Consider the following 26537-nt stretch of genomic DNA (forward strand, 5'->3'; position numbering starts at 1 on the left):
ATTACCTTCATTAGGCATTTTTGTGCCAGACCCTGTGCTTAGTGTTTTATACATAGTCTCCTTTATTACAGTAGCTGATATATCACTTTGTCCTTGAGGACACTTGATGGCCTTTGGAATCCGATAGAAAAAGGTCTCTAAGATAGAGCTGGCTGTGGGCTATAAGGCTGAAAATTAAACTAGTGGAGAGCAGCAGTCATCAGATCGTGACCACTATAATCTTGATAGAAAGCATTAAGAGGATCCCAGTAATTTTTTCATATCTATTTGCAGACTCTTCATGTAGCCCTACTATTTTGATTTGGCCCTAAATAAGACAAATTGATGTACTAAATTGATAAAACATTTTATCTCCTTGTGAAATAAAGGAATTTTTAATGGATACATTTATTTATTTACAATTTTCTTGAACACCTTAAATACCGGGAACTATAGAGGAAGATGGAGAAGGAAATGGCAACCCATTCCAGTATTCTTGCCTGGAGAATCCTGGGGACAGAGGAGCCTGGTGGGCTGCTGTTCATGGGGTCGCACAGAGTTGGACACGACTGAAGCAACTCAGCATGCATGCATGCACTGGAGAAGGACCTGGCAACCTGCTCCAGTATCCTTGCCTGGAGAATTCCAGGGACAGAGGAGTCTGGTGGGCTGCCGTCTATGAGGTCGCACAGCGTCGGACACGACTGATGTGACTTAGCAGCAGCATAGAGGAAGATGGATGGGGAAATAAGAGAGTAAATTATGAAAGAAATGAGGCACATTGAGACACAAAGTGTCACGATATCATTAAGTCTTCAGATCTTTGTCAACCCTGAGAAAAGTTATACCATAAAGTTTTAAATTCTTAACTATGGTTGAGTAAAGTAAAAGAATAGTAATGTTACCTGTGTAACAGTCAGACTCAGAATGACAGCATTTCTTTGCATTAAAAACTCAATTGTTGCAGGAAAGTTTGACTTACTCTTGGGATTTTTGAATATATTGCTTGACCGAATAATATTATGAAAAATACTTCTTTTTGCTTGAGGTGTGTGTTCTTAAACTCTAATATGTTATTTTTTTAGTAAGAAAATGTGAAGAATGATTCTCTTTGTAAATGTATTCCCTCAGCTCTATTTTAATTTACATGGAACTGAACTGTAAACTCAAAATATAAAAGGCAGACTGAGCCTCAGATTATTCCATCCACCCACTCATTTTATAGAGGAGATCCCAAACAGAAGAGACTTAGCCAAGATTACATAGCTAATTAGTGATGGGACTAGGCCACCGTGCTGTCTAACTTTTGCTGTAGAGCCGTTTACATGTGACTCAACTATAAGAGAACCTTTTGTAGTGGTTTGTTTCCAAAGCATGAAATTTCCAAAGCCTCTGTTTATTCCTTAAACAGAAAATGGAAGTAGAGTGCATTTGGCTCATAGGAAAACTTCACTTAAAAAAGTTGTTACCCTTGCATTTCATATTTATAGTGCTGCATGTGAGCTTAAGCCACACCTAGGTGAAGTGAAAAATTGGGTAGTAAACCAGGAAGTGTCTTTATAGAAACTGTTTCATCCTTTAAGAAAAGCCAAGTTCTGCAAAGAAAAGACCACAGTTCTATTTCTTAAACAAGCTCATAAACAGTATGGAAGTAACTATCTTCCTGATTTTCATTTTCTCATCCCACCTTCACTCTTAGTAAACAAACACAAAATCCCTGGTAGAGGTTTGTTGCATTTAGAAAAAGAAAATTTTTTGTGACACTCAAGATTCAGTATTTTCTCCAGAATACCAAAAATCTGCAGTCTCTGGCCCATGAAACCCCATAAAAATAATGCCCATGTGGGGGAAATATAAATAACCTTCAGACAAAATCACAGAGTAATCATTTTTCTGCTAATTTTTGAAAGAAAAGGAGGGTTAGTGCTGATGACAGCTGGAATTTCAGTCTGGTTTCTGCTCTGTCTTTGCTGATTGCTAAAATGAAGTACAAAGTCTGAAGGAAGCAAAGGGTACTCTATACCATACAGGATGGGGGAATCATCCTGTATTTACTGTAGAAATCAGAAAAGTGGATTTTCAAAATTAGGGTACTGTGTTGAAAATCTTGTTACCATGCTAATAACTTCCTTATTTTTTCCCCTCACTAGATTTGAGTGTTGTGGGAGTATGTTTTGGCAATTGCTCTGAAAGATAGAAAATGAAAAAAAAAAGTCTTTTATTTCATATCATGAAACACATTTAGAAGTCTTTCTTTTGCTCTTTCCAGTCTTCTCTAATTGTTAAATGTCACTCATTTTAAGTTCAATTTTACTCTCATTCTTGAATTTTTACATAGTAATATTTTATGTATTTTTTTACATAAAAATGTTGAAACTAATCTTCGAAAACAGTGGATTAGAGTACTTACAGCATCAATGTAGTGATAGTAGCATTCTTATTGGTAAGAGAAGGTCCAAAATATCAGTTTAGAAAAACTATACACTTAACTGCATTTTGCAGTCTGAAGTCTAATAACTTCTGTGAATTTGAGCAAGTTGATCACCTCTGCTTAAAAAAAAAGCAGATGCTACATCCAAACTAAGCTTTTTCTGGATAAATTAAGAAGACAATTACCCACGTATTCCAGAGAGAAATGTCTTTTGTCCCTTGATGCTCCAAGGGTTATTAAAGTTTTACCTGAAGATAACCAAGACTTCCAGAAGTTACAAGTCATTTACTTCATTCACTGTGGCTAAGAGAGGCCTGTGCTGCTGCCTCATAGGATTATTTCTTGCTGCATTTAACATGCATTAACAAGCATTTGGAAAGAGTTGAATTTCTTCTAGAAAGCTGAGTTGGCTTCTTGAGATCCTATCCCAAAAAGCCTTGTATTTTCTTAATCCAGGTTTTAGATGTAGCTTCTCAAAGGCTTTCTTCAGGAGCAAGTTTTACCAAGTCATTGAGACCTTTTTATTGGACAAAAAAATGTAAGGATTAGTGCACAAAGAGGAGGAGGATAGTTTTTTCTTCTTTATTTTAAATTACCTGCATTTTCCTGTGTCTTTTTAAATTGCATTTTAAGTGTGTCTCTGTGTTTCTCTCTGGCAGCTAGTGCCTCTGTCATTCCCTGTTATTTATTGGTAGAACTTAGCTTTCCGATGCTAAAATAAAGGGAGGATATGAGGGGGAAGTCAGGGAGAAGACTCAGTTAAAACTTTCTCCATCATAGAAGTTTTATTTTGGTACTATTAGCATTATTTAACATCCAGATAAGCAACCTCTATCTGAGGAAGTTTACAGAAAGAGCAACAAGATTCCAGACAGTTAAACTTTATTACTCTCCCTGAAACATTGAGTAGCGGTTTAGAAAAATAGTTTTTCACCCCCCTCTCCCTCTTGATGTTTATTGTGTGGGAGAGGGCCTTGTTGCCTGACGGGCATATTGTTTTTCTTAGGGCAGGTGAGCTTGGAAACGCTAGGCCCCTTTTGCATTTGGTTGTATTTCTTCCTTTTCCCCTCATCTCTATTCGTCTCATCCCTACTTTCCGTCTCTCCCTCCATCTCTTCCCTAGCCCCTCAACTCTTTCCCCTTAGCCATTTCTTCCTACCCATGCCTAACCTTTCCTTTTCTTTCCTGTCTCTCTCCTACCCACTCTCTGCCCATCCCCAGCCACTTTCATTCCTCTCCTTTCTCACCTTTCCTCTCTTCCTTGCTCGCTCCGTCTCCCTCCTTCCCTTCCCTTTCTTCTCACCCTTCCCCATCCTTCTCACTCCTCCTCACCCCCTCCCTCCTCTCTCCTCCTCTTTCTCCTCTCCCCTGCTTCCCACACTTCCAGTCACTTACAATTCTGTATCCTATGGGATGAGATCCTGACTTCTCTGAGGTGTTCAGCAAAGGAGATAATATTTGCCTACACTGATTTGATGTTATAGACAAAGAATTCTCTAGGTGACATAGAAACACTCTCTCAATCAAATAATGCACTAATAATTTTTTTAGACTGAAAAGATACATACCCACCAAAATGTGCATATTGTTTATTTGTTGATGATGGGAATTATGGGCCATTTTTATGTTCTCTGTGCTTCTGTATTTTTCATATTTTCTAAAGTTTGTTATAAATGCTGTTTTTTTTTTAAATCAGTCTTTCTTTGCTTGACCCCAATAATCCTTATTTAAAGAAAGTAAAAACCAAAAATTAAAAAAGAATCAAATTTGATCCTCTGCTGAATGTGAATTTGCTGTTTTAATGTCAGTCTTCCTTTCAACTTTCAAAATGTTGGCCCCTTGATTGCAGCATGTAGCCTTCAGCTCTTGGCGATAACATATCAGATAATGGATTTTAAAAACTATCTCACAAGTTAGGCTTAAACTCATAAGTTCTATAAGACCTTTTGTGCCTTTCTCTACTTTGCCCAGAATTTAGTTCGTATTTTGTTTTATTGGTAATATTTCTGAAATGTGAGGGTGGTCAGTATAACAGACTTACATACAGATTTGTTTTCAGTCTTGAGGGCTAGAGGGGACTGACATTCATGAGCAGGTATTCTATTATTGTTACACCTAATTGTTATACCTTGTCTATTTTCCTTGTTACCAATGGTTATAAAAGGCTTAAAATTCATCCTGTACTAGGCCATGGTACCAGTGTGCTCAGTTAAATGTTAAAATTCCAAATTCAGATTAAAATTTGACCAAAAGGGGAAAAAAAAATCCAAACTGTTTGCTTCTCAGTTGGCTAGCTGAGGTATGGAAGGTGAATAATGTAAGACTAGATGAAGTGCTCTAGACAGAGTTATGCATTTCCTAGCTATAGTGTACTTGTTTCAGAAAGGGTTAAATGGTGTAGTTAGTAAATGGTTTTCTAGCTGCAAGGGTTTTTGAGAAGAGATCTAGGAATTCTACAGTTAATTGGATTCTTCAGGCATGGACTTATGGTCATTGAAAAAATTTGAGTGAGTGAAATTCTCTCGCTTTGCTCCTAGATATAGTTCATATAGTGTTTTATTATTTTTTAAGGATTTTATGCCTATTTGTGCTGGTTGAACATTTTATATGATAAACATGACATTTTAAAAGATTTTACACAGTATATTCCCTTGCTTTGCCCTTCTCCCTATTTTTTTCTTCTCTTTCCCTCATTTCCCCAAGTCTGCATCACTGGTGCTTTTTCTCATTTTTCCCATCTTGTGAGCAAAGTTTTAACAGTATGTAGAAAAGTTAACTGCCTGGAGTCTTTTAAATATAAGTAACACGCAGCCAGTAATAAGCTGTCGGTTGTTTTTTTTTATTTTTTTTTTTGCTGCCTGCAAAGAAACATAAACACAGTGCTCATTTCTGGCAGGTTTTTACTGTCAGAGTTTCTCCTATTATATTTATCTTACAATTTGCCAGGGGGTGAAGTTATTAAGTTTTAGCAGCAGCCATCGATCAAGTTCACAAGTTAACACGATAAAGGCTCTGTGCCGCTCCGATCCGGGGAAATGATGATCCTCACTCGGTAATTAACTAAATGAGAAAGTTAAATCTTACTTGAGAGCTGGGAGAGATGAAAGAGAGGTGTTTGTCAGTTTCTCAGTGGAAATTAGAAGCAGTTTTCTGCAATTCCCTAAGCTGCTGCTCTGTCATATTTTACATAAGCACTGGGAAAACGTCTTGTAATTAGTGCTGTCATGGAGGATTTTTTTTTTTTTTTTGCTGAAGGATGTTGGAATAATTCATTAGATTATCAAGAAAGGCTTGTGTCCTGAAATGATTAGCACAGTGAAATTTAAACCATTAACGATAACAAGTTTAGAGCTTGCTGCAGTGCAGAGGCACCCGGGGTATGTCTGTGCCTATTTCAATCATTTCTTATAATTAAACATTATGTCCTTTTTTCCCCTCATCACTTAAGACCCATCCAAAAATCCTTTTAAGGTGGCACTATCTACATCAGTGGGTTTACCAGCCTTGGAGGTGTGCATAGTTAGTAGCTATAATAATGCAGCAGTAAATTAAACTGCTGTGAGCTTCTTGGTTTAGAACAAAAGAACCTATCACCCTGGAAGCTATGAAGTTCCATGAGAGAACCCACTGCAGAAACCAGAGCCCCTGTTTGAAACCTTAAAATGTTAAGTGACTGTCCTATCCCTTTAACTTCCTCAGAAATCCAGAAATAATAAAAATGGCTTTGTTGTGGTTTTGGTAAAATTTTTTATATGGCTTTTCCTGTAATTAACAGGGGAAAAAAAGACTGCTAAGTGTCCAGTCTTTAATCATTTATACTGGGGCATTTGTGAGTTCATTTTCTGGTGAGTTTTATTTAAGAGAATTGGAGTGATGGCAAGCTTTTCTTGTTGGTTATTAGAAACCAGTCAAATTCATAATGTGAACTTTCCTTTTGCTGACAAATCTGCCCCTTCCTGTCTTCCACATTCACTAATCAGATCTGACATACTTATGAGTTCACCCAATATGTAATCATATTTAGTAGAAGCTGTTAAAATATTAATGCAATAATCCTACTGAGAAATGTGATGTTTACTCCTGTTGAAATGTTTGTCCCATTCTGTACCTATGCTGCTACTGCTAAGTCACTTCATTCGTGTCAGATTCTGTGTGACCCCATAGACGGCAGCCCATCAGGCTCCCCCGTCCCTGGGATTCTCCAGGCAAGAACACTGGAGTGGGTTGCCATTTCCTTCTCCAATGTGTGAAAGTGAAAAGGGAAAGTGAAGTCGCTCAGTCATGTCTGACTCGTAGCGACCCCATGGACTGCAGCCTACTAGGCTTCTCCGTCCATGGGATTTTCTAGGCAAGAGTACTGGAGTGGCTTGCCATTGCCTTCTCCGTCTGTACCTATAGTCACCATTTTCTTTTCATTTGCACTCTTACCCCTTGTCCCAAAAGATAGTAGACTACTTCTTTGGTCACTGAAAGTTATAGAGAGTTTTTTTAAAGTGGATGGTTCTACTTTTGAGCATTCATTATCTTTTACTCTGCATGTTCAGTTTATGGCCAAATTCTCTCAGTTTCTCCTGAAACTCTCTTGTTAAAAGATGCTCAAATGTCGAGAGCTCTACTGAGCCTTCTAAGGGTCCCTTTCTGTTTTCTACCCTAGTTCTTTGTAAATTCTAGAACTGTTCTGGATCTCTCTGTTGTCACCATCTCCATCCTTAGGTATACTTACTTATTCTTTTAGTCGTAATCAAAATGTTCAGTTCAGTTCAGTCGCTCAGTCGTGTCCAACTCTCCGCGACCCCATGAATCACAGCACGCCAGGCCTCCCTGTCCATCATCAACTCCCGGAGTACACTCAAACCCACGTCCACAGAGTCGGTGATGCCATCCAGCCATCTCATTCTCGGTCGTCCCCTTCTCCTCCCGCCCCCAACCTTTCCCAGCATCAGAGTCTTTTCCAGTGAGTCAACTCGTCGCATGAGGTGGCCAAAGTATTGCAGTTTCAGCTTTAGCATCAGTCCCTCCAATGAACACCCAGGATTGATCTCCTTTAGAATGGACTGGTTGGATCTCCTTGCAGTATAAGGGACTCTCAAGAGTCTTCTCCAACACCACAGTTCAAAAGCATCGATTCTTCGGCGATCAGCTTTCTTCACGGTCCAACTCTCACATCCATACATGACCATGGGAAAAACCATAGCCTTGACTAGACGGACCTTGGTTGGCAAAGTAATGTCTCTGCTTTTTAATATACTATCAAGGTTGATCATAACTTTCCTTCCAAGGAGCAAGCGTCTTTTAATTTCATGGCTGCAATCAGCATCTGCAGTGATTTTGGAGCCCCAAAAAATAAAGTCTGACACTGTCTCCACTGTTTTTCCATCTATTTCCCATGAAGTGATGGGACCAGATGCCATGATCTTTGTTTTCTGAATGTTGAGCTTCAAGCCAACCTTTTCACTCTCCTCTTTCACTTTCATCAAGAGGCTTTTGAGTTCCTCTTCACTTTCTGCCGTAAGGGTGGTCAAAATGTAGACAATATCATTTCCTCTTAATTTAGCCAAGACAGAATTGACTTTTTAAAGAGCTGTTTTTACAGAGAAATCAAGGGAAAACAGTAAGAAAAAGAACTTTAAACCAATGTTTTTATATCCTTATTTAACTACAGCCTGGCAATAGCCAATAGAGAATAGTATAGACCTTTTTTTTAAAAAAAAAAATTCCCCCCCCTCCTCACCATCCTGTGCAAAACTCTTGAATTTATTTTATTTTTATCTTGTTTCTTCTGGCCACAAGGAGCAAGAACCCTGGTTTTGTTCGTATCCAGGTTGATGTACCAGATTAAATATTTGAAGGATTGGCCCTACTGAAGAAGTAAATCACTATACTGAAGTAAATGTGTATTATAACACAGATTTATAATTCTCAACAGAGCTTTTCTCCTTCTTCCTCTCTTGTAAGGGTAAAATAGCTTTCTTCCCCGCAATGGCAACCCACTCCAGTACTCTTGCCTAGAAAATCCCATGGATGGAGGAGCCTGGTAGGCTGCAGTCCATGGGGTCGCTAAGGGTCAGACACGACTGAGCGACTTCACTTTCACTTTTCACTTTCACTTTTCACTTTCACACATTGGAGAAGGAAATGGCAACCCACTCCAGTGTTCTTGCCTGGAGAATCCCAGGGACGGGGGACCCTGGTGGGCTTCTGTCTATGGGGTCACACAGAGTCGGACACGACTGAAGTGACGCAGCAGCAGCAAGCACTTCCTAATCTGCCTTTTCTAACCTTAGCCATGACTGCTTCTTGCCTTGATTATGTTATCAGCTCTAATTGGCCTTCCTTCCTCTGCTTTCAACTTGCTCTTATTCTCTCCTCACTGCCTCAGATGCCCCACCCCCTTCTCTGTGTGGTACCTAGTGTATTTCTAAAGGGTAAATCAGATGGTGCCATATTTAACTACCTCAGAACTGCCAGGATCTCTCCTTTACACTTAACAAGAAGTCCAAACTCCTTACTGTGACCCAGAAGTCCTTATATGATCTGGCCCCAGGTCACCTCACTAAACTCATTTCCCACCACTTTCTCCCCCGTTCAGTTTGCCCCATCCATACCAGCTGCCTTTCTTTCTTTCGTTTGAACACACCATTGACTCGTGCTTCCTTCTATCTGGGAGGTTTTTCCCCTATATCCTCGTAAGGCTTGACTCTGATCTTTCAGATCACAGTTCAGACATTACCTACTTCAGTGTCATTGCATAAACACCTTAGTCAGGGTACTTTTTGTTACCTTGTTTTGTTTTCTTCACAATACTAACTGGTTTCAAGATTAAAATATTTATTACATATTCTCCCTCTACTTCTTGCCAGAGAAAGTAAAGAAAAATTTTGTCTACCTGTTCACTGGTTTCACTAGCAGCTAGAAAAGTGCCCAGCACAGACTAGTCACCCAATAAATGGTTGTTAAAATTATGGTTATTGGGGGGGTAAAGGAGGAAAGGGATAAATTGCAAGATTGGGATTGATACATGCACACTACTATATATAAAATAGATTACTAATAAGGACCTAGCCATATAGCACAGGGAACTCTAGTCAGTACTCTGTAATATATGGGGAATATGTGGAGAAAAAAATCTAAAAAAATGTGAGTGTGTGTGTGTATATGTGTATATATATGTGTGTATGGATAGCAGATTCACTTTGGTATACACTTGAAACTAATACAACATTATAAATCAACTATACCCCAGTAAAAATTAGATAACACCGGGTGGCGCAGGGCAGGCCAGCCTAAGCCAAGCCATCACTATGATCCCACCAGGGTAGCTCTGTGTCCTCTCCCTGTATGTGTGGTAGGGGTTTATGTGGGATAGGTCTGCCTCAAGTAAGAGCAGACTGATGATAAGTCTGGTGGGCCGATTATGTCCACACCCCAGTTCAAGCTGGCTGGGTGGGATGTAGAGAGCCCAGGCAGTGCCCTTCTACCTGAGGTTTATCCCAAGCCCTTCAGATGTATGTCTTACTTCCTGGGTGCATATCTGAGCAGACACGGGTCTGTACCTGACCTGAGAGCAGAAGGTCAAGTGGACAGAAGAAGCAGTGATATAATGGCCTGGCAGGGCTCTGATGTCTCCGAGCAGGGCCAGCTGCTACACTGTCATTGCAAAGCCCCAGCCAGAGATCCATGAGGAGCTGCTTGGTGGGGACACCCAATCCATCTGCCCAAGTAAGGGGCCCATGCACTATACTGCCACCGAGGGCCAGCACAGTCTCCTGTTGAATGTGGCCACTGAGGGTTTCCCAGAATCAGGGCCCGGAGGTGAACAGGAAAGGCCTTGGGCCAGGACACCACCCAGGCGACAGGAAAGGCCTTGGGCCAGGACACCACCCAGGCTACTCCCCATGGTCCTGTCCTGGGCTCACAGAGAGCATAACACATCTGCCCCCACGTGGAACACTGTGTCAGCCTTCCCCTGAGTCAGCTGGAGGGCCTGGAGACCACTGAGGCAGAGTCTGAAACTCTGGCAGGAGACCCACTGGGCAGACGATTTCCCATTCGGGCAGGGAAAACCCAGCTGCTCCTGCAGGAGACCCAGAGCCAGGTGAGAATTCACCACCCCTGGGGGCAAAACAGGCTCTTCAACCACCATCGCTGTCAGCTCCTGATCTACACCATGAACTGGCTACCCCACCCAAAATTGACTTTCCTTCCTCAATCTTTGTGTTTGGTGTGTTGTAGTTTTATCTTTTTCTTCCCCATTATTTACAGCATTCTGTTCTTTATGTTTTAAGTGTAAAGCAATAAAATTTAAACATTTTCTGTTTTTTGTTTTTTTTTTTAGGGTTGTTGATTGATTGATAACTGAAGTTCCAGCCTTAGTAAAAATTCTTGTCCTGTCCCTTTTAGGCTATAGCCTGAACCCAAGCACAACTGTTGCCCACTTTATTCTTATATTCATTCATTCATCATCTTAATCATTATATCCCTCCCTCACTCCACCCCCCCACCCAGGGTTTCAATACCAGTCTTTCCTTGGAGCCCTTCTGAAGACCAAACAGAATCCTTAAATGTCATCTGCATCTTTCTAGTCGTCAATGTTATTCTCTTTATCTAGTCCTTGCACCCGCAATTCCAAATGTTGTCCTATATCTGGAACATTTTCTTTTCTCTACTTAACATATACCTTTCCTTGTGATTAAAGCAGGGTTTACATGCAGACTGAAAACATCTGTCATCTTACCATTAAGTTCACCCAGTCTGTGCTGTATCTTCCAGCATAGACACAGTGCAAGTAGCAAAGTCAGCACACTTAATGTTGCTGAGGCGGTGGTTAGGCTAGTTGGTATCTACAAGTGTGTATTTCTCCTTCCTGGCCCAGGCAGAAGCTTCAGAGAAATTCATGGTAATTTTGAAAGTGATGCTTTAATACATTTTCAGGGAAGGAAATGTTAGCCCTTGGCCTTTGAGGACTAAGCTGAGAACAGTCATATAAATACTTAAGTCCTTTCATTTTGTGTGCTTGTCACCTGACAGCTTCTTTCTTTCTTTCTTTTGGAGATAACTGTTCATTGTAAACAGAATAGCAGAACAGGAGATGTGCAGGGTTGGCAGAAAGTTAGTGTTACCATTAAACTGAGATTGTTTGTCAGCTTTCCTAGACATTTGAACAGTAGTGGTTGAGTCATCAGGCTTTTGCTGGGAAAGTCAAATCAATTCTATTGCCACAAGTAACCATTACCCTCTCTCCCACTCTAATATACAACCTTTTGATTTTTTAATAATTGAACTTTTTCACTGTACCCTTGTGGATTTTCTGAGGTTCCCAAATTGAAATTTTGCTGCATTTACTTTAGGCGTTAGTAGAAAAATCTGTAAGGGAGAGTGATAGAGAGAGGAGGCTTGATAACAAAGGCCTTTATCTCCAGAATTCTCTACAAATATAATACCTTCGTTATGAATTAAGTTAATATTACAATGGCATTTATCCTTAGGAATACCCTATATTTAGAAGTTTTAAAAGTCTATTTTCATTTTAAATAATCAGTTTGATGAATTTTGGTGAATGTATACGCCTGTGTAACAGTCAATCTATAGAACATTTTCATTCCATCCAAAACTTTACTGGTGCCCTTACCCAGTCAATCCCATCCCCACATCCAGTCCCAAGCAACCACTGTTCTGTTTTTATCATTATAAATAGGTTTGTTATTCCTAGAGTTTCATATAAGTAGAATTATAAAGTATATATACTCTTTTTGTGTCTGATTTCTTTCATTCAGCATGTTTTTGAGATACATCCTTGTCATTTGGTATATCTGTAGTTTGCTCCTTTTATCGTTGAGTACTATTCCTTTGTCCCCTTCGTGGATCACAACCTTGTCCTGACAAAGGTGTTTGCATAACTCAGTGAAACTATGAGCCACGCCATGCAGGGACACCCGAGACTGGTGGGTTACAGTGAAGAGTTCTGGCAAAACATGGTCCCCTGGAGGAGGAAATGGCAATCCCACTCCAGTGTTCTTGCCTGGAGAACCCCATGGGTAGCACAAAAAAACAAAAAGATATGACACCAGAAGATAAGCCCCCCAGAAAAGGTGTCCATTATGTTACTGAGGAAAAGCAGAGGGCAATTATTAATAGCTCCAGAAAGAATGAAGTGGCTGGATGAAAACGGGAATGATGCTCAGTTGTAGATGTATCTGGTGGTAAAAGTAAAGTCTGATGCTGTCAAGAGCTATATTGCAAAGGAACCTGGAATGTTAGGTCCGTGAATCAGGTAAATTGGTTGTGGTCAAGCAGGAGATGGCAAGATTGAACACTGACATCTTTAGGAATCAGTGAACTATAATGAAAGCTGAGCGCCAAAGAATTGATGCTTTTGAACTGTGGTTTTGGAGAAGACTCTTGAGAGTCCCTTGGACTGCAAGGAGACCCAAACTAGTCAATCCTAAAGGAAATCAGTCCTGAATATTAATTGAAAGGATTGATGCTGAAGCTTCAATACTTTGGCCACCTGATGCAAGGAACTGACTCATTAGAAAAGACCCTGATGCTGGGAAAGATTGAAGGCAGGAGGGGAAGGGGACAACAGAGGATAAGATGGTTGAATGACATCACCGACTTAATGGACATGGGTTTGAGCAAGCTCTGGGAGTTGGTGACAGACAGGGAAGCCTGGCGTGCTGCAGTCCATGGGTTGGACACGACTGAGCAACTGAACTGAATTGAACTGAACTATAATGGATGGGAACGGGCAAATTTAATTCAGATGACCATTATATCTATTACTGTGGGCAAGAATCTCTTAGAAGAAATGGAGTAACCCTCATAGTCAACAAAAGAGTCTGAAATGCAGTACTTGGGTGCAGCCACAAAAACGACAGCATGATCTGAGTTGTTTCCAAGGCAAACCATTCAGCGTTATAGTAATCCTCAACTCTATATCCCAACCACTGATGCTGAAGAAACTGAAGCTGATTCTATGAAGACGTAGAACACTGTCTAGAACTAACGCCAAAAAAAAAAAAAAGATGTTTTTTTGATCCCAGGGGATTGGAATGCAAAAGTAGGAAGTCAAGAGATACCCAGAGTAACAGGCAAGTTAGGCCTTGGAGTACAAAGTGAAGCAGGGCAAAGGCCAACAGAGTTTTGTTAAGAGAACATACTGGTTAGAGCAAATACCCTTTTCCAACAACACAAGAGATGACTCTACACATGGACATCAGTAGAGTCAATACCAAAATCAGAGTCAGTACCAAAATCAGAATGATTATATTCTTTGTGGCTGAAGATGGAGAAGCTCTGTACAGTCAGCAAAAACAGTACCTGGAGCTGACTGTGACTCAGACCATGAGCTCCTTACTGCAGGATTCAGGCTTAAATTGAAGGAAGTGGGGAAAACCACTAAACCTTTCAGGTATGACCTAAATTAAATCCTTTATGATTATACAGTGGAGGTGACGAATAGATTCATGGGATTAGATGTGGTAGACAGAGTGCCTGAAGAACTGTGGATGAAGGTTCATAAGATTGTACAGGAGGCAGTGACCAAAACTATCCCAGACAAAAAGAAGTGCAAGAAAGCAAAGTGGTTGTCTCAGGAGGCTTTACAAATAGCTGAGAAAAGTAGAGAAGCAAAAGGCAAGGGAGAAAGAGAAAGATACACCTAACTGAATGCAGAGTTCCAGAGAGTAGCAGGGAGAGATAAGAAGGACTTCTTAAATGAATGCAAAGAAATAGAGGAAAACAGTAGAATAGGAAAGACTATAGATCTCTTCGAGAAAATTGGAGGTATCAAGGGAACATTTCATGCAAGGATGGGCATGATAAAGATAGAATTGGTAAGGACCTAACAGAAGCAGAAGACATTAAGAAGAGGTGGCAAGAATACACAGAAGAACTATACAGAAAAGGTCTTAATGGCCCAGATAACCATGATTGTGTGGTCACTTACCTAGAACTGGACATTCTGGATTATGAAGTCAAGTGGGCTGTGGGAAACATTACTATGAGCAAAGCTAGTGGAGGTGACAGAATTCCAGCTGAGCTATTTAAGATCCTAAAAGATGATGCTGTTGAAGTGTTGTACTTAATATGTCAACAACTTTGGAAAACTCAGCAGTGGCCACAGGACTGGAAAAGGTCAGTTTTCATTCCAGTCCCAAAGAAGGGCATATTCAGAGAATGTTCAAACTACCACACAGTTGCTCTCATTTCACATGCTAGCAATGTCACGCTGAAAATTCTTCAAGCTAGGCTTCAATAGTATGTGAACTGAGAACTTCCAGATATTCAAGCTGGATTTAGAAAAGGCAGAGGAACCAGAGATCAAATTTCCAACATTTGTTGGATCATAGAAAAAAGCAAGGGAATTCCAAAAAAACATCTGCTTCATTTACTATGCTAAAGCCTTTGACTGTGTGGATCACAACAAACTGTGGAAAATTCTTAAAGAGATGGGGATACCAGACCACCTTACCTGCCTTCTGAGAAACCTGTATGCAGGTCAAGAAACAAGAGTTAGAACCACTCTTTGCCACATCAATTGTGAGAATGAAGACCATTCTCAGCATTCAGACTGTCGACATCCCAGAAAATGTCAACATTACCTTGAAGGGATGGACAGTTATTGTGAAGGGCCCCAGAGGCACCCTGCAGAGGGACTTCAATCACATCAGTGTAGAACTCAGTCTCCTTGGAAAGAAAAAGAAGAGGCTCCATGTTGACAAACGGTGGGGAAACAGAAAAGAACTGGCCACTGTTCGCACAATCTGTAGTCATATACAGAACATGATCAAGGGTGTTACACTGGGCTTCTGTTACAAGATGAGGTCAGTGTATGCCCACTTCCCCATCGACGTTGTTATTCAGGAGAATGGTCCTCTTTTTGAAATCCAAAATTTGGGGGGTGAAAAATATATATGCAGGGTTCGAATGAGGCCAAGGGTTGCCTATTCAGTATCTCAAGCCCAGAAAGATGGGTTGATTCTTGAAGGAAATGACATTGAAGTTGTGTCAAATTCATCTGCTTTGATTCAACAAGCCACCACAGTTAAAAGCAAGGATATCAGCAAGTTTTTTGGGTGGTATCTATGTTTCTGAAAAAGGAACAGTTCAGCAGGCTGATGAATAAGATCTCAGTGATCCTGCTGCAGAAACCACAAGATGGCAGATGGTTCTGTGGACTCAGTTGTGATATTTTAAAGAGGCAATAAAAACTCTTGATTTGGGGAAAAAAAAAAAAAGAACCAGACATGGAACAACTGACTGGTTCCAAATTGGGAAAAGAGGACATCAAGGCTGTATATTGTCACCCTGTTTATTTAACTTATATGCAGAGTACATCATGCGAAATGCCAGGCTGGATGAAGCTCAAACTAGGATCAAGATTGATGGGAGAAATAGCAATAACTTCAGATATGCAGATGACACCACCCTAATGGCAGAAAGCGAAGAGGACCTAAAGAGCCTCTTGAAGGTGAAAAAGGAGAGTGAAAAAGCAGGCTTAAAACTCAGCATTCAGAAAACTGGCATCCAGTCCCATCACTTTCTGGCAAATAGATGGGAAAACAATGGAAATAGTGACAGACGTTTAATTTCTTGGACTTCAAAATCACTGCAGACAGTGACTGCAACTATGAAATTAAAAGACGCTTGCTTCTTGGAAGAAAAGCTGTGAGAAACCTAGACAGTGTATTAAAAAGCAGAGTCATTACTTTGCTGACAAAGGTCCATATCGTGAAAGTTACGGTTTTTCCAGCAGTCATGTACAGATGTGAGAGTTGGTCCATAAAGAAGGCAGAACAGTGAAGAATTGATGCTTTTAAACTGTGGTGTTGAAGAATGGCAAGGAAATCAAACTACTCAGTCCTAAAGGAATCAACCCTGAATATTCATTGGAAGGACCGATGCTGAAGCTGATGCAAAGAGCTGACTCATTGGAAAAGACCCGGATGCTGGACTCAGTTGAAGGCAGGAGGAGAAGGGGACTACAGAGGATGAGATGGTTGGATGGCATCACTGATTCAATGGACATGAGTTTGAGCCAACTCCAGGAGATAGTGAAGGACAGGGAAGCTTGGCGTGCTCCAGTTCATGGGGTTGCAAAGATTTGGACACAACTGAGCAACTGAACAACAGCAACAAGTATGTTGTTCAGATTTATTCCTGAGAATTACATGTTTTTTAATGCTACTGTAAATTGTATGGGCAGTTTTTTAAAACATATATTTTAATGAAATGAGTATAGTGGCTACCCTTAAAGGGGCTAGTGACTTGAAAAAAGGAGCACAAGGCAGAGTTTGTGACCATGGCACTAGTTACACAGTATGCTTACCTTGTGGAAATTTATCAAGCTATACACTTAAGATTATGTACTTTTACGTATATTATATATTATACTTCATTGAAAATTAAAATAGAGAAGATATACTACCCAGTGAAATAGAATGATATATTTTCACAAAAGAGAAAGCATAACTCCAACAGTGTCATAAATTCATGAAGAGTGTCGATTTACTGAGCACTTTACTCTGTGCCATGTGGTGAGCTAAGCGTGCTTTTCCTAGATTATTTTGATGTTCACAAAATCCCAATTAAATAGATTCTGTAATTAGCCCCATTTTACAGATGAGTGAAACAGAGACTTAGAGAAAAATCAAGTTATTATTCTATGTCACATAACTGGAAAATTGAGGAGCTAAAATTTGAAGCCAGGTCTTTCTACTCTAAGGCCAGTGCTCTTAAAACAATGTGGTATGGTGTAGTGGTAAAGGGTAACTCGTTTGAAGTGATGATGGATCTAAGGTATATGTCCTTCTGCCTGCAGTGAAATACTCTGTTTTGAGGGGCGGTGACTAGGTATTACCAGCAGACAGTTGGCAAATACATGAACTCTCGGGTTATGCTTCATTTCTAATAGTGTTTTAACTCCCATTTATGATGGAATCATTGAAAGTATAAGAAAGTCTTGACTGAACTTTAACTCCTGCAATAGGATAATCAGTTTGTGAAATCCTTCGGCACTTTTGTCTGTTAATAATCTAATAGCCACTGATCAAAGCATGAATCCCATTATTTTAGTAATATCTGGTTTGTTTACAGTAGAAACAGAACACTTTTGTTACCTTTCTGATTATTGTTCTCTGTGACTGACGTTTCTGGTCTTTATCCAGGATACAATACCCTGGCATCCAACGTCAGTCTATTTCTTCCTTTAAAAGACATACAAAAGATGATGAGAAGTTTTGGTTGTTGGGATGAGAAGTGGTGTTTGGTCAAGCTTGCAAGTTCAGTTCAGTTCAGTCGCTCAGTCGTGTCCGACTCTCCGTGACCCCATGAATCACAGCACACCAGGCCTCCCTGTCCATCACCAACTCCCGGAGTTCATTCAGACTCATGTCCACAGAGTCGGTGATGCCATCCAGCCATCTCATTCTCTGTCGTCCACATCTCCTCCTGCCCCCAATCCCTCCCAGCATCAGAGTCTTTTCCAGTGAGTCTACTAGTCGCATGAGGTGGCCAAAGTATTGCAGCTTCAGCTTTAGCATCAGTCCTTCCAATGCAAACCCACCTATTTATTAGTTTTCAAACTCTTACTCCATATTTCACAAGTTTTCCTTTTCTGAGATGCAAACGAATAGCCTACACAAAACAGCCCAGAAGTCCCCCAATGCCTGTGTCCAACAAGGTTCTTATTAATCATTTTTGGTCTTATATCATAGATAAAAATGGTACTTATGCTAGAAAACATCCAGCTCTGTGTACACCAGGGCTTGCTGTTCATAGTTTCTGTTCCTTCTGTGTAAATAGAATGGCTCATGCCATTCCTTTTTAAAATATATATATATTTTTTCTATATATTTGGCTGTGCTGGGCCTTAGTTGTGGCTCTCAAAGATCTTCAATCTCTGTTGCAGTGTATAGCATCTTTAGTTGCAGCATGGGAACTCTTAGTTGCAACATGTTGTATCTAGTTCCCTGACCAGGGATCGAACCTAGGCCCCTTGCATTGGAAATGTGGAGTCTTAACCTCTTAACCACCAGGGAAATCCTGCTAATGCCATTCTTGAAAATATACTTTCAGCTGAACTATCACAACATTGTTAATTGGCTGTATCCTAATTTTAAAAAAAGTTTTTTAAAAAATAAATTTTAAAATAAAACAGATGCTATGGGAGATGTTTATTTAAGCACAGACAGACAGCTTCTAGAATCTGTGGTGGTTCTTGTGGTTTATTAAAATGTATCAGTAATATAATCTAGACCCCCCAAAAAAGGAAATATATTTTCAGCTATGTATTGGGAATCATATGTAAAGAGGCCTATGTGTAGGAGTTAGCCTGTCGAAATTAAACCAAGTCCCTGCCTTTAATAGCAGAAGTTGATTATCCAAATTTGGTACAGTTTGATGGCACATTCAGTATGGCAAGAACTCCATAGTAACTCAGGTCTTCTTGCTGCATTGGGATTTCTTCAGACAAATATGCCAGAAATCCATCAAGTTAGTTTGAAAAGTATAAGTACCTAGCTGTACCTGCCACTTTGTGGTTATCCTCTAAAGAAAATCAACTTTCTTTAGCAAAATTTTCACTTGATTTCTGAAGCTTCTCCTAGTGTTCCCCAGCTTCAAACTTGAATATAATCTTTGTCTCTCCCCCCCACCTCATACCCTATATATCCAGTTGATCAGCAAATTCACTTGACTCTGCCTTCAAAATATACAGTGAATCCCAATTATTTCTCACCACATCTATAGCTATCACATAGTCCAAGAGACTGTTGTCTCTTCCGTGGACTACTGTGAAGTAGCCAGGTAATTAATTAGTCTCCTTATTTCTATTCATGTCCTCTACAGCCTGTTCTCCACATAGTAGTGATCCTTTTAAAAAGTTTCAGATCATGTAATGCTCAGGCTTCTAGGTGCTTCTCCATGTGATCTCTTCCTGCATAGCTTCTCATCCTCTCCAGGAGAGTAGCCTCAGTTTTTTACATAGTGGCTCAAGGGTCTAAGGGCAGAGTAAGCAGAAGTTGCCTAAGCCCAGAAGTCCCAGAATGTTACTTTCTCCACATTCTTTTAGTCAAAGCCCAGATTCAAAGGCTGGGACAAAATACTTCTTGATGGGAGGAGAAACAGAATTCATGTTCAGGGAGGAATGGAATCCTTTGTGACCAAATTGTTACATTGTGGTTTTTTAAATTGCTACATAACAAATTACCACAAACTTAACAATTTAAAATAATACCTGTTCATTAGCTCACTGTTCTCTAGGTCAGAAATCTGATAGAGCTAGAGTGGGTTCTCTGCTCCGAGTATCACAAGGCTGAAATCAGTGGGTTGGTCTGAGCTGAGTTCTCATTTAGGGAAAGAAATCTCAGCTTGTTGTTGGCAAATTCAGCTCCTTGCCTTTGTAGGCTTGAAGTCACCATTTTCTTATTGGCTATCTGCTGGGAGATGCTCTCAGCCCCTAAGGCTGATCGAATTCCCCTTTTCTTCTGCAACCAATTGGAAAAAAAACTCTGCTTTTAAAGGACTCATGTCATTATATCACACCCACTGGAGTAATCTCCCTCTTCCGTCTGTTCGTTCCATTCCATCGCTCAGTCTATCCGACTCTTTGCGACACCGTGGACTGTAGCCTACCAGGCTTCTCCATCCATGGGATTCTCCAGGCAAGAATACCGGAGTGGGTTACCGTTTCCTTCTCCAGGGGATCTTCCCAACCCAGGGATCGAACCCGGGTCTCCCTCATTGGAGGCAGACGCTTTAACCTCTGAGCCACCTGGGAAGCCCATCTCCCTCTTAAGGTCCTGATTTGGGACCTTAATTAAGTCACAGCAGTGCCTACATGTTGGTTTGAATAACAGAGAATTTCTTTGCCTGTCAAAATGGCACTTTTTCTATCCCTTTATACTGTGTTATTTTTCTTCGGTATTTGTATGGTAATATTTTTAGCTTGCTGTACCTACTATAATGTGAGTTACTGGTGGTAGAAACTATGTTATTTTTGTTAAGTGTTGTATTCCTAGCACCTGGTACAGTGTTTAGAACATTATAGATGCTCAACTAATATTTATTGAATGAGCCATTTAATATTAAAAGACTTTATGGCATATAATTTTGATGATGAGGATTTGGGAGGAGTGGGGAGAAGAAAAGGGTATATTGAGCATTGATGTTATTTAAGCTTTATCTCTAAAAGTACCGGGGTCTCAAATTATTCATTGGCTTTTCTTTGCATGGAGGATTTCTTACTTAACTATTAAAAAATAAGTTGTGAGTAAGTAATTGTATAAATGCACAGTAACGGGTATATACAATAAAAAGCAAATTAACTTTTTTGCTTGCTAGTTATAACATGCTTTCATTGGCTTTCTTCTATATATCTCCAAATAATGTTTTTCTATGAACTTTGGGAAATGGATGCCTTGTCATCCGACAGTATTCCTGATTTACCAATTTACTGTGGTTATTTCTGTGGCTTTTTCCATATAATTGCTGTTTGCAAACATCCAGTTACTAATAAAATAAGAGTGAGCTCCATCAAACAGACATACATAACATAGCATGCCAGACTGGAAAATCATGTAATTTCCCTTATTTCAATACTGACTGTTATATGTTTCTTTCAATCCACCTCTTCTGCAGACAAAACTTGCCAATGGCACTTCCAGTATGATTGTGCCCAAGCAACGGAAACTCTCGGCAAGCTATGAGAAGGAAAAGGAACTGTGTGTCAAATATTTTGAGCAGTGGTCAGAGTCCGATCAAGTGGAATTTGTGGAACATCTTATATCCCAAATGTGTCATTACCAACATGGGCACATAAACTCATATCTTAAACCTATGTTGCAGAGGGATTTCATAACTGCTCTGCCAGGTATGTGTACAGGTGTTTGTAAGGCATTAATTTGCCTGAAAGATATGTTACACTAGTAATCACACTGAATCTTCAGTTCTGTTTCTCTTTAAAAAATCTCTGTTGGCTTGATTTTTATGAACTGTTTTAATCATACCTTCTGGGGATATAAGTACAAAAAAATCCAACTCTAGAGATTCCTTTTCCCCTCTCTTCTCCCTGTGTCTATTCACCCTATTTTTACTCACATGTAGGTTTAAATATCTTTCCTGAGGTGTTATCTGGTTTGAGATGCGTCTTTTATAGTGTCTTAGTTTTAAGGTATGTTAACATATTTGAATTACTTTGGGAATTTATCAACAGAATATTTACTTTGTATGAATGAATAAGAAGCATTTTTTATTGAATATTTTAGAAAGAAGTGTATCTCAGGAGCCTTGTTGTGATATTAAGTATGTAAATTCCAGGCTTTATAATCTCACTGCTCAGTAACTAAATAGCTGGTATAAAATATTGTATATTTTTTATTGTATGTTTTTTAAAATGTATTTGTGCATACGTACACACACACACACACACACACACACTTTTGAGAGTGCTGTGGTTGTTTCACTGAATGCTTAATGGTGATCTGGGATACTCCATAGGCATCAGTATTTGGGGAAAATGATGTATCAGGAAAATACAAGGTTCTCACCCATGTTAAAAGTCTGTTTTTTTTTTAAAGTAGTACAAAAATGAGTGAATTTCTAAAATATAGTCTTTTTTTTTTTCAGTTGTTTCCTGATTGTAGCACTTACAGAAAATTTAGAAAAGTCAAAAATGTTTAAAATGTAAAAACATTTTCCAGAACCCTGCCATTCAGAGAGAACTACTAGTGTGTTCTTAATATTTTTCCTAGGTGTATATATTTCCTTCAAGTGTTTGCAATATTTTTTTTCTTACTATATTCTCTTAATGTGTTTTCCTAAATGTTGGTTCTTTTAAAAAAAATTTTATAGTGTTGTGTATTATTTATGATGGTTGAAACACATATTATTTAAACCCTTTATTGAGCAGTTCAGTTCAGTCACTCAGTTGTGTCTGACTCTTTGCAACCCCATATACCACAGCAGGCCAGGCCTCCCTGTCCATCACCAACTCCCGGAGTCCACCCAAACCCATGTCCATTGAGTCAGTGATGCCATCCAGCCATCTCATCCTCTGTCATCCCCTTCTCCTTCTGCCCTCAATCCTTCCCAGCATCAGGGTCTTTTCCAGTGAGTTAGCTCTTCGCATCAGGTGGCCAAAGTATTGGAGTTTCAGCTTCAACATCAGTCCTTCCAATGAACACCCAGGACGGATCTCCTTTAGGATGGACTGGTTGGATCTCCTTGCCGTCCAAGGGACTCTCAGGAGTCTTCTCCAACACCACAGTTCAAAAGCATCAATTCTTCAGCGCTCAGCTTTCTTTATAGTCCAACTCTCACATCCATACATGACCACTGGAAAAACCACAGCCTTGACTAGACGGACCTTTGTTGGCAAAGTAACATCTCTACTTTTTAATATGCTGTCTAGGTTGGTCATAACTTTCCTTCCAAGGAGTAAGCATCTTTTCATTTCATGGCTGCAGTCAGCATCTGCAGTGATTTTGGAGCCCCAAAAAATGAAGTCAGCCACTGTTTCCACTGTTTCCCCATCTATTTGCCATGAAGTGATGGGACCGGATGCCATCATCTTAATTTTCTGAATGTTGAACTTTAAGCCAACTTTTTCACTCTCCTCTTTCACTTTCATCAAGAGGCTTTTTAGTTCTTCTTCACTTTCTGCCATAAGGGTGGTGTCATCTTCATATCTGAGGTTATTGATATTTCTCCCGGCAATCTTGATTCCAGCTTGTGCTTCCTCCAGCCCAGCATTTCTCATGATGTACTCTGCATGTAAGTTAAATAAGCAGGATGACAATATACAACCTTGACATACTCCTTTTCCTATTTGGAACCAGTCTGTTGTTCCATGTCCAGTTCTAACTGTTGCTTCCTGACCTGCATAGAGATTTCTCAAGAGGTAGGTCAGGGGGTCTGGTATTCCCATCTCTTTCAGAATTTTCCACAGTTTATTGTGATCCACACAGTCAAAGGCTTTGGCATAGTCAATAAAGCAGAAATAGATGTTTTTCTGGAACTCTCTTGCTTTTTCGATGATCCAGCGGATGTTGGCAATTTGATCTCTGGTGCCTCTGCCTTTTCTAAAACCTGCTTGAACATCTGGAAGTTCACGGTTCATGTATTGCTGAAACCTGGCTCGGAGAATTTTGAGCATTACTTGACTAGCGTGTGAGATGAGTGCAATTGTGTGGTAGTTTGAGACTTCTTTGGCATTGCCTTTCTTTGGGATTGGAATGAAGACTGACCTTTTCCAGTCCAGTGGCCACTGCTGAGTTTTCCAAATTTGCTGGCATATTGAGTGCAGCACTTTCACAGCATCATCTTTCAGGATTTGGAATAGCTCAACTGGAATTCCCTCACCTCCACTAGCTTTGTTCATAGTGATGCTTCCTAAGGCCCACTTGACTTCACATCCCAAGATGTCTGGCTCTAGGTGAGTGATCACACCATTGTGATTATCCGAGTCGTGAAGATCTTTTTTGTACAGTTCTTCTGTGTATTCTTGCCACCTCTTCTTAATATCTTTTGCTTCTGTTAAGTCCCTACCATTTATGTCCTTTATGGAGCCCATCTTTGCATAAAATGTTCCCTTGGTATCGCTAATTTTCTTGAAGAGATCTCTTGTTTTTCCTATTCTGTTGTTTTCCTCTATTTCTTTGCATTGATCGCTGAGGAAGGCTTTCTTATCTCCCCTTGCTATTCTTTGGAACTCTGCATTCAAATGGGTATATCTTTTCTCCTTTGCTTTTTGCTTCCCTTCTTTTCACAGCTATTTGTAAGACTTCCTCAGACAATCATTTTGCTTTTTTGCATTTCTTTTTCTTGAGAATGGTCTTGATCCCTGTCTTGTATACCATGTCATGAATCTCCGTCCATAGTTCATCAGGCACTCTATCAGATCTAGTCCCTTAAATCTTATTTCTCACTTCCACTGTATAAGGGATTTGATTTAGATCATACCTGAATGGTCTCGTGGTTTTCTCCACTTTTTTCAATTTCAGTCTGAATTTGGCAGTAAGGAGTTCATGATCTGAGCCATAGTCAGCTTCTGGTCTTGTTTTTGCTGACTGTATAGAGCTTCTCCATCTTTGGCTGCAAAGAGTATAATCAATCTGATTTCGGAGCATTTAGGTAGTTTGAAATGTTTTTTCCATTATAAACTAGGCTGTGGTGGTATTCTTGCCTAGAGAATCCCAGGAACAGAAGAGCCTGATGGGCTGCTGTCTATGGGGTCTCACAGAGTCAGACATGACTAAAGCAACTTAGCAGCAGCAGCAGCAATAGTGGACATTCTTATTCATCTTTTGGGCATCCTAGAAAAAAAAATACCAGAAGTGGGATTCCTATATTAAAGAATTATGTACATTTTTAAGACTTCTAATACATGTGCTAAACTGCCCTGTAAGAAAAATATACCAACTTAAACCCTCCCTCAAACTGCATTTTACCACTTTGTTTAATCTTTGCCAATTATATCTTTTAAAAAATTTGTTTTTCCAAAATTGGGATTTAAATTGCCCTTTAAAACAAAAGAAATGTCTATTTATATCTTTGAAATAAACATTTTCAAGCTGAATTTGTACTTACATCTTTTGTTAAATAGAATAGATTTCTGCCCATTCTTCACTCATTGGATTTTATTTTAGCCATAGGCAAGCAGTTTTCTTTGTGCAATCTGTGTGTACCTCATTATTGTGCTCTCCCCAATCACTGAGACACGTTACAATCTCTAGCATATACCACTGAGAATTGAACAGGACATGATTAGACTTGTGTATTCTTTGCCTAATACTGATCTCTGATGTATATCTGCTGACCACTTTATAAGATACTAAATCATCAGTCTAATGCTTTATGGCCACTTTAACTTATGAACCTACACCATCTGGCTACATTTAGTAACCCAAACTACTTCAAAAAATGCCTGTAATCCATTAGTGTAATGGGTTTGTTTGGAGTGTTAGGTGAAATTACTTCCAAAGACTTATTATAGGGACATAGTAAAAGATCAGGAGCAATTTGATGCTAGCCACTAAAAACACAGGAATGCATTTTGGAAACTTCTGATAGTATAGAAAGTTCAATATAAAGATGGAGAAGTTGAACCATTACTGTATTTTGTATGATGAACTAATTATTGTATCTTTAATTGGCTTATAGTCATGTTTCTTTAATAAGAATTAGGTGATAAATGCCTCTGCTTGTGCTTAAATATGAACATGTGATGCCAGCCAAACAAGATCCATTTAATACTTTCTTTTCCAAATCTGTTGAAGAATGTGACTGACATCCATATAATTTTTATAATTAAAATAATGTTTAAGCACATTTAGATTGTTGCTAATGGCGTCCAAATATATCTTTGTATGATTCAGGGGAAAGAAACAAAATGAAATGTGATATTATCTCTCTTGCTTGTTAAGTTTGTACCTAAGGTAATCAGAGTATCAAGGAATCTTTCTGCACTATTTAAGTCTTTAGTAAATCTCTGATATGTTACCTGTAAAGAGAAATGACTTTGAATATTTTTTGTCTCACTGTGAATTAGAACAGCAGCCAAAAGGTCTATTAATATGAACATCCTATTTTATGGGATCTTTTCCTCTGAGGCCCCAGTACAGATTTGGGTGATAGAGAATTTTAATTGGGAAGCCCACCCAGTTTACACAATCCAAGATATATTTCCCCTGTTTTTCTCTGTATATCCTACAAAAATAGTCTCTGAAATTCTAGGTTGTCTGTTGGTCTGGGATTTTTTTTTTTTTTTTTTGGGCCAACTGTCATTTAGGCTTTATAGCAGCAACTGTTCTCAAATATACTTTTTAAACATCTAAAATTAAACTCAAATATACCTCTCGGTCATTCCTCTTGGGATGTTCCTATAACAACCTATTTTTTTTTTTCTCTCCTTTCTGCATGCCCAGAATTCTGTAGTCCAGAACATTCTGACTTAGTGCCTCTCCCACAGTACATTTAAAGGATATTTCTTTTACTGAACAGCTTTGGAACTGCAGTAATAGAAACAGAATGAGAAATGGACCTAATATAAAGAATTGGGGTAGAGATGGGGGGGTCTGAATCACAGTTTGAGATGCCATCCGCAGAACATCCCCTAGTGCTGAAATCC

The 26537-nt window shown here is 39.5% G+C and overlaps 1 protein-coding gene and 1 pseudogene across 10 annotated transcripts in view; both read left to right on the forward strand.

Annotated features, from left to right (window-relative positions):
* Positions 1–26537, forward strand: part of BTRC (beta-transducin repeat containing E3 ubiquitin protein ligase) — a 183108-nt gene that overhangs the window by 134258 nt on the left and 22313 nt on the right. For all 10 annotated transcript variants that reach the window (XM_055424823.2, XM_055424826.2, XM_055424829.2 and 7 more), the window contains one exon: positions 21050–21281. In XM_055424823.2, coding sequence (XP_055280798.1) covers positions 21050–21281 — 232 coding nt within the window. The remainder of the gene's footprint in view (positions 1–21049; positions 21282–26537) is intronic.
* LOC129555428 (large ribosomal subunit protein uL6 pseudogene) lies at positions 6808–16619 on the forward strand (annotated as a pseudogene).

The sequence above is a fragment of the Moschus berezovskii genome, chromosome 12 (assembly GCF_049115385.1).
Source record: "Moschus berezovskii isolate FMDL1 chromosome 12, NW_MosBer_1.0, whole genome shotgun sequence".
In the NCBI taxonomy this organism is placed as follows: Eukaryota; Metazoa; Chordata; class Mammalia; order Artiodactyla; family Moschidae; genus Moschus; species Moschus berezovskii.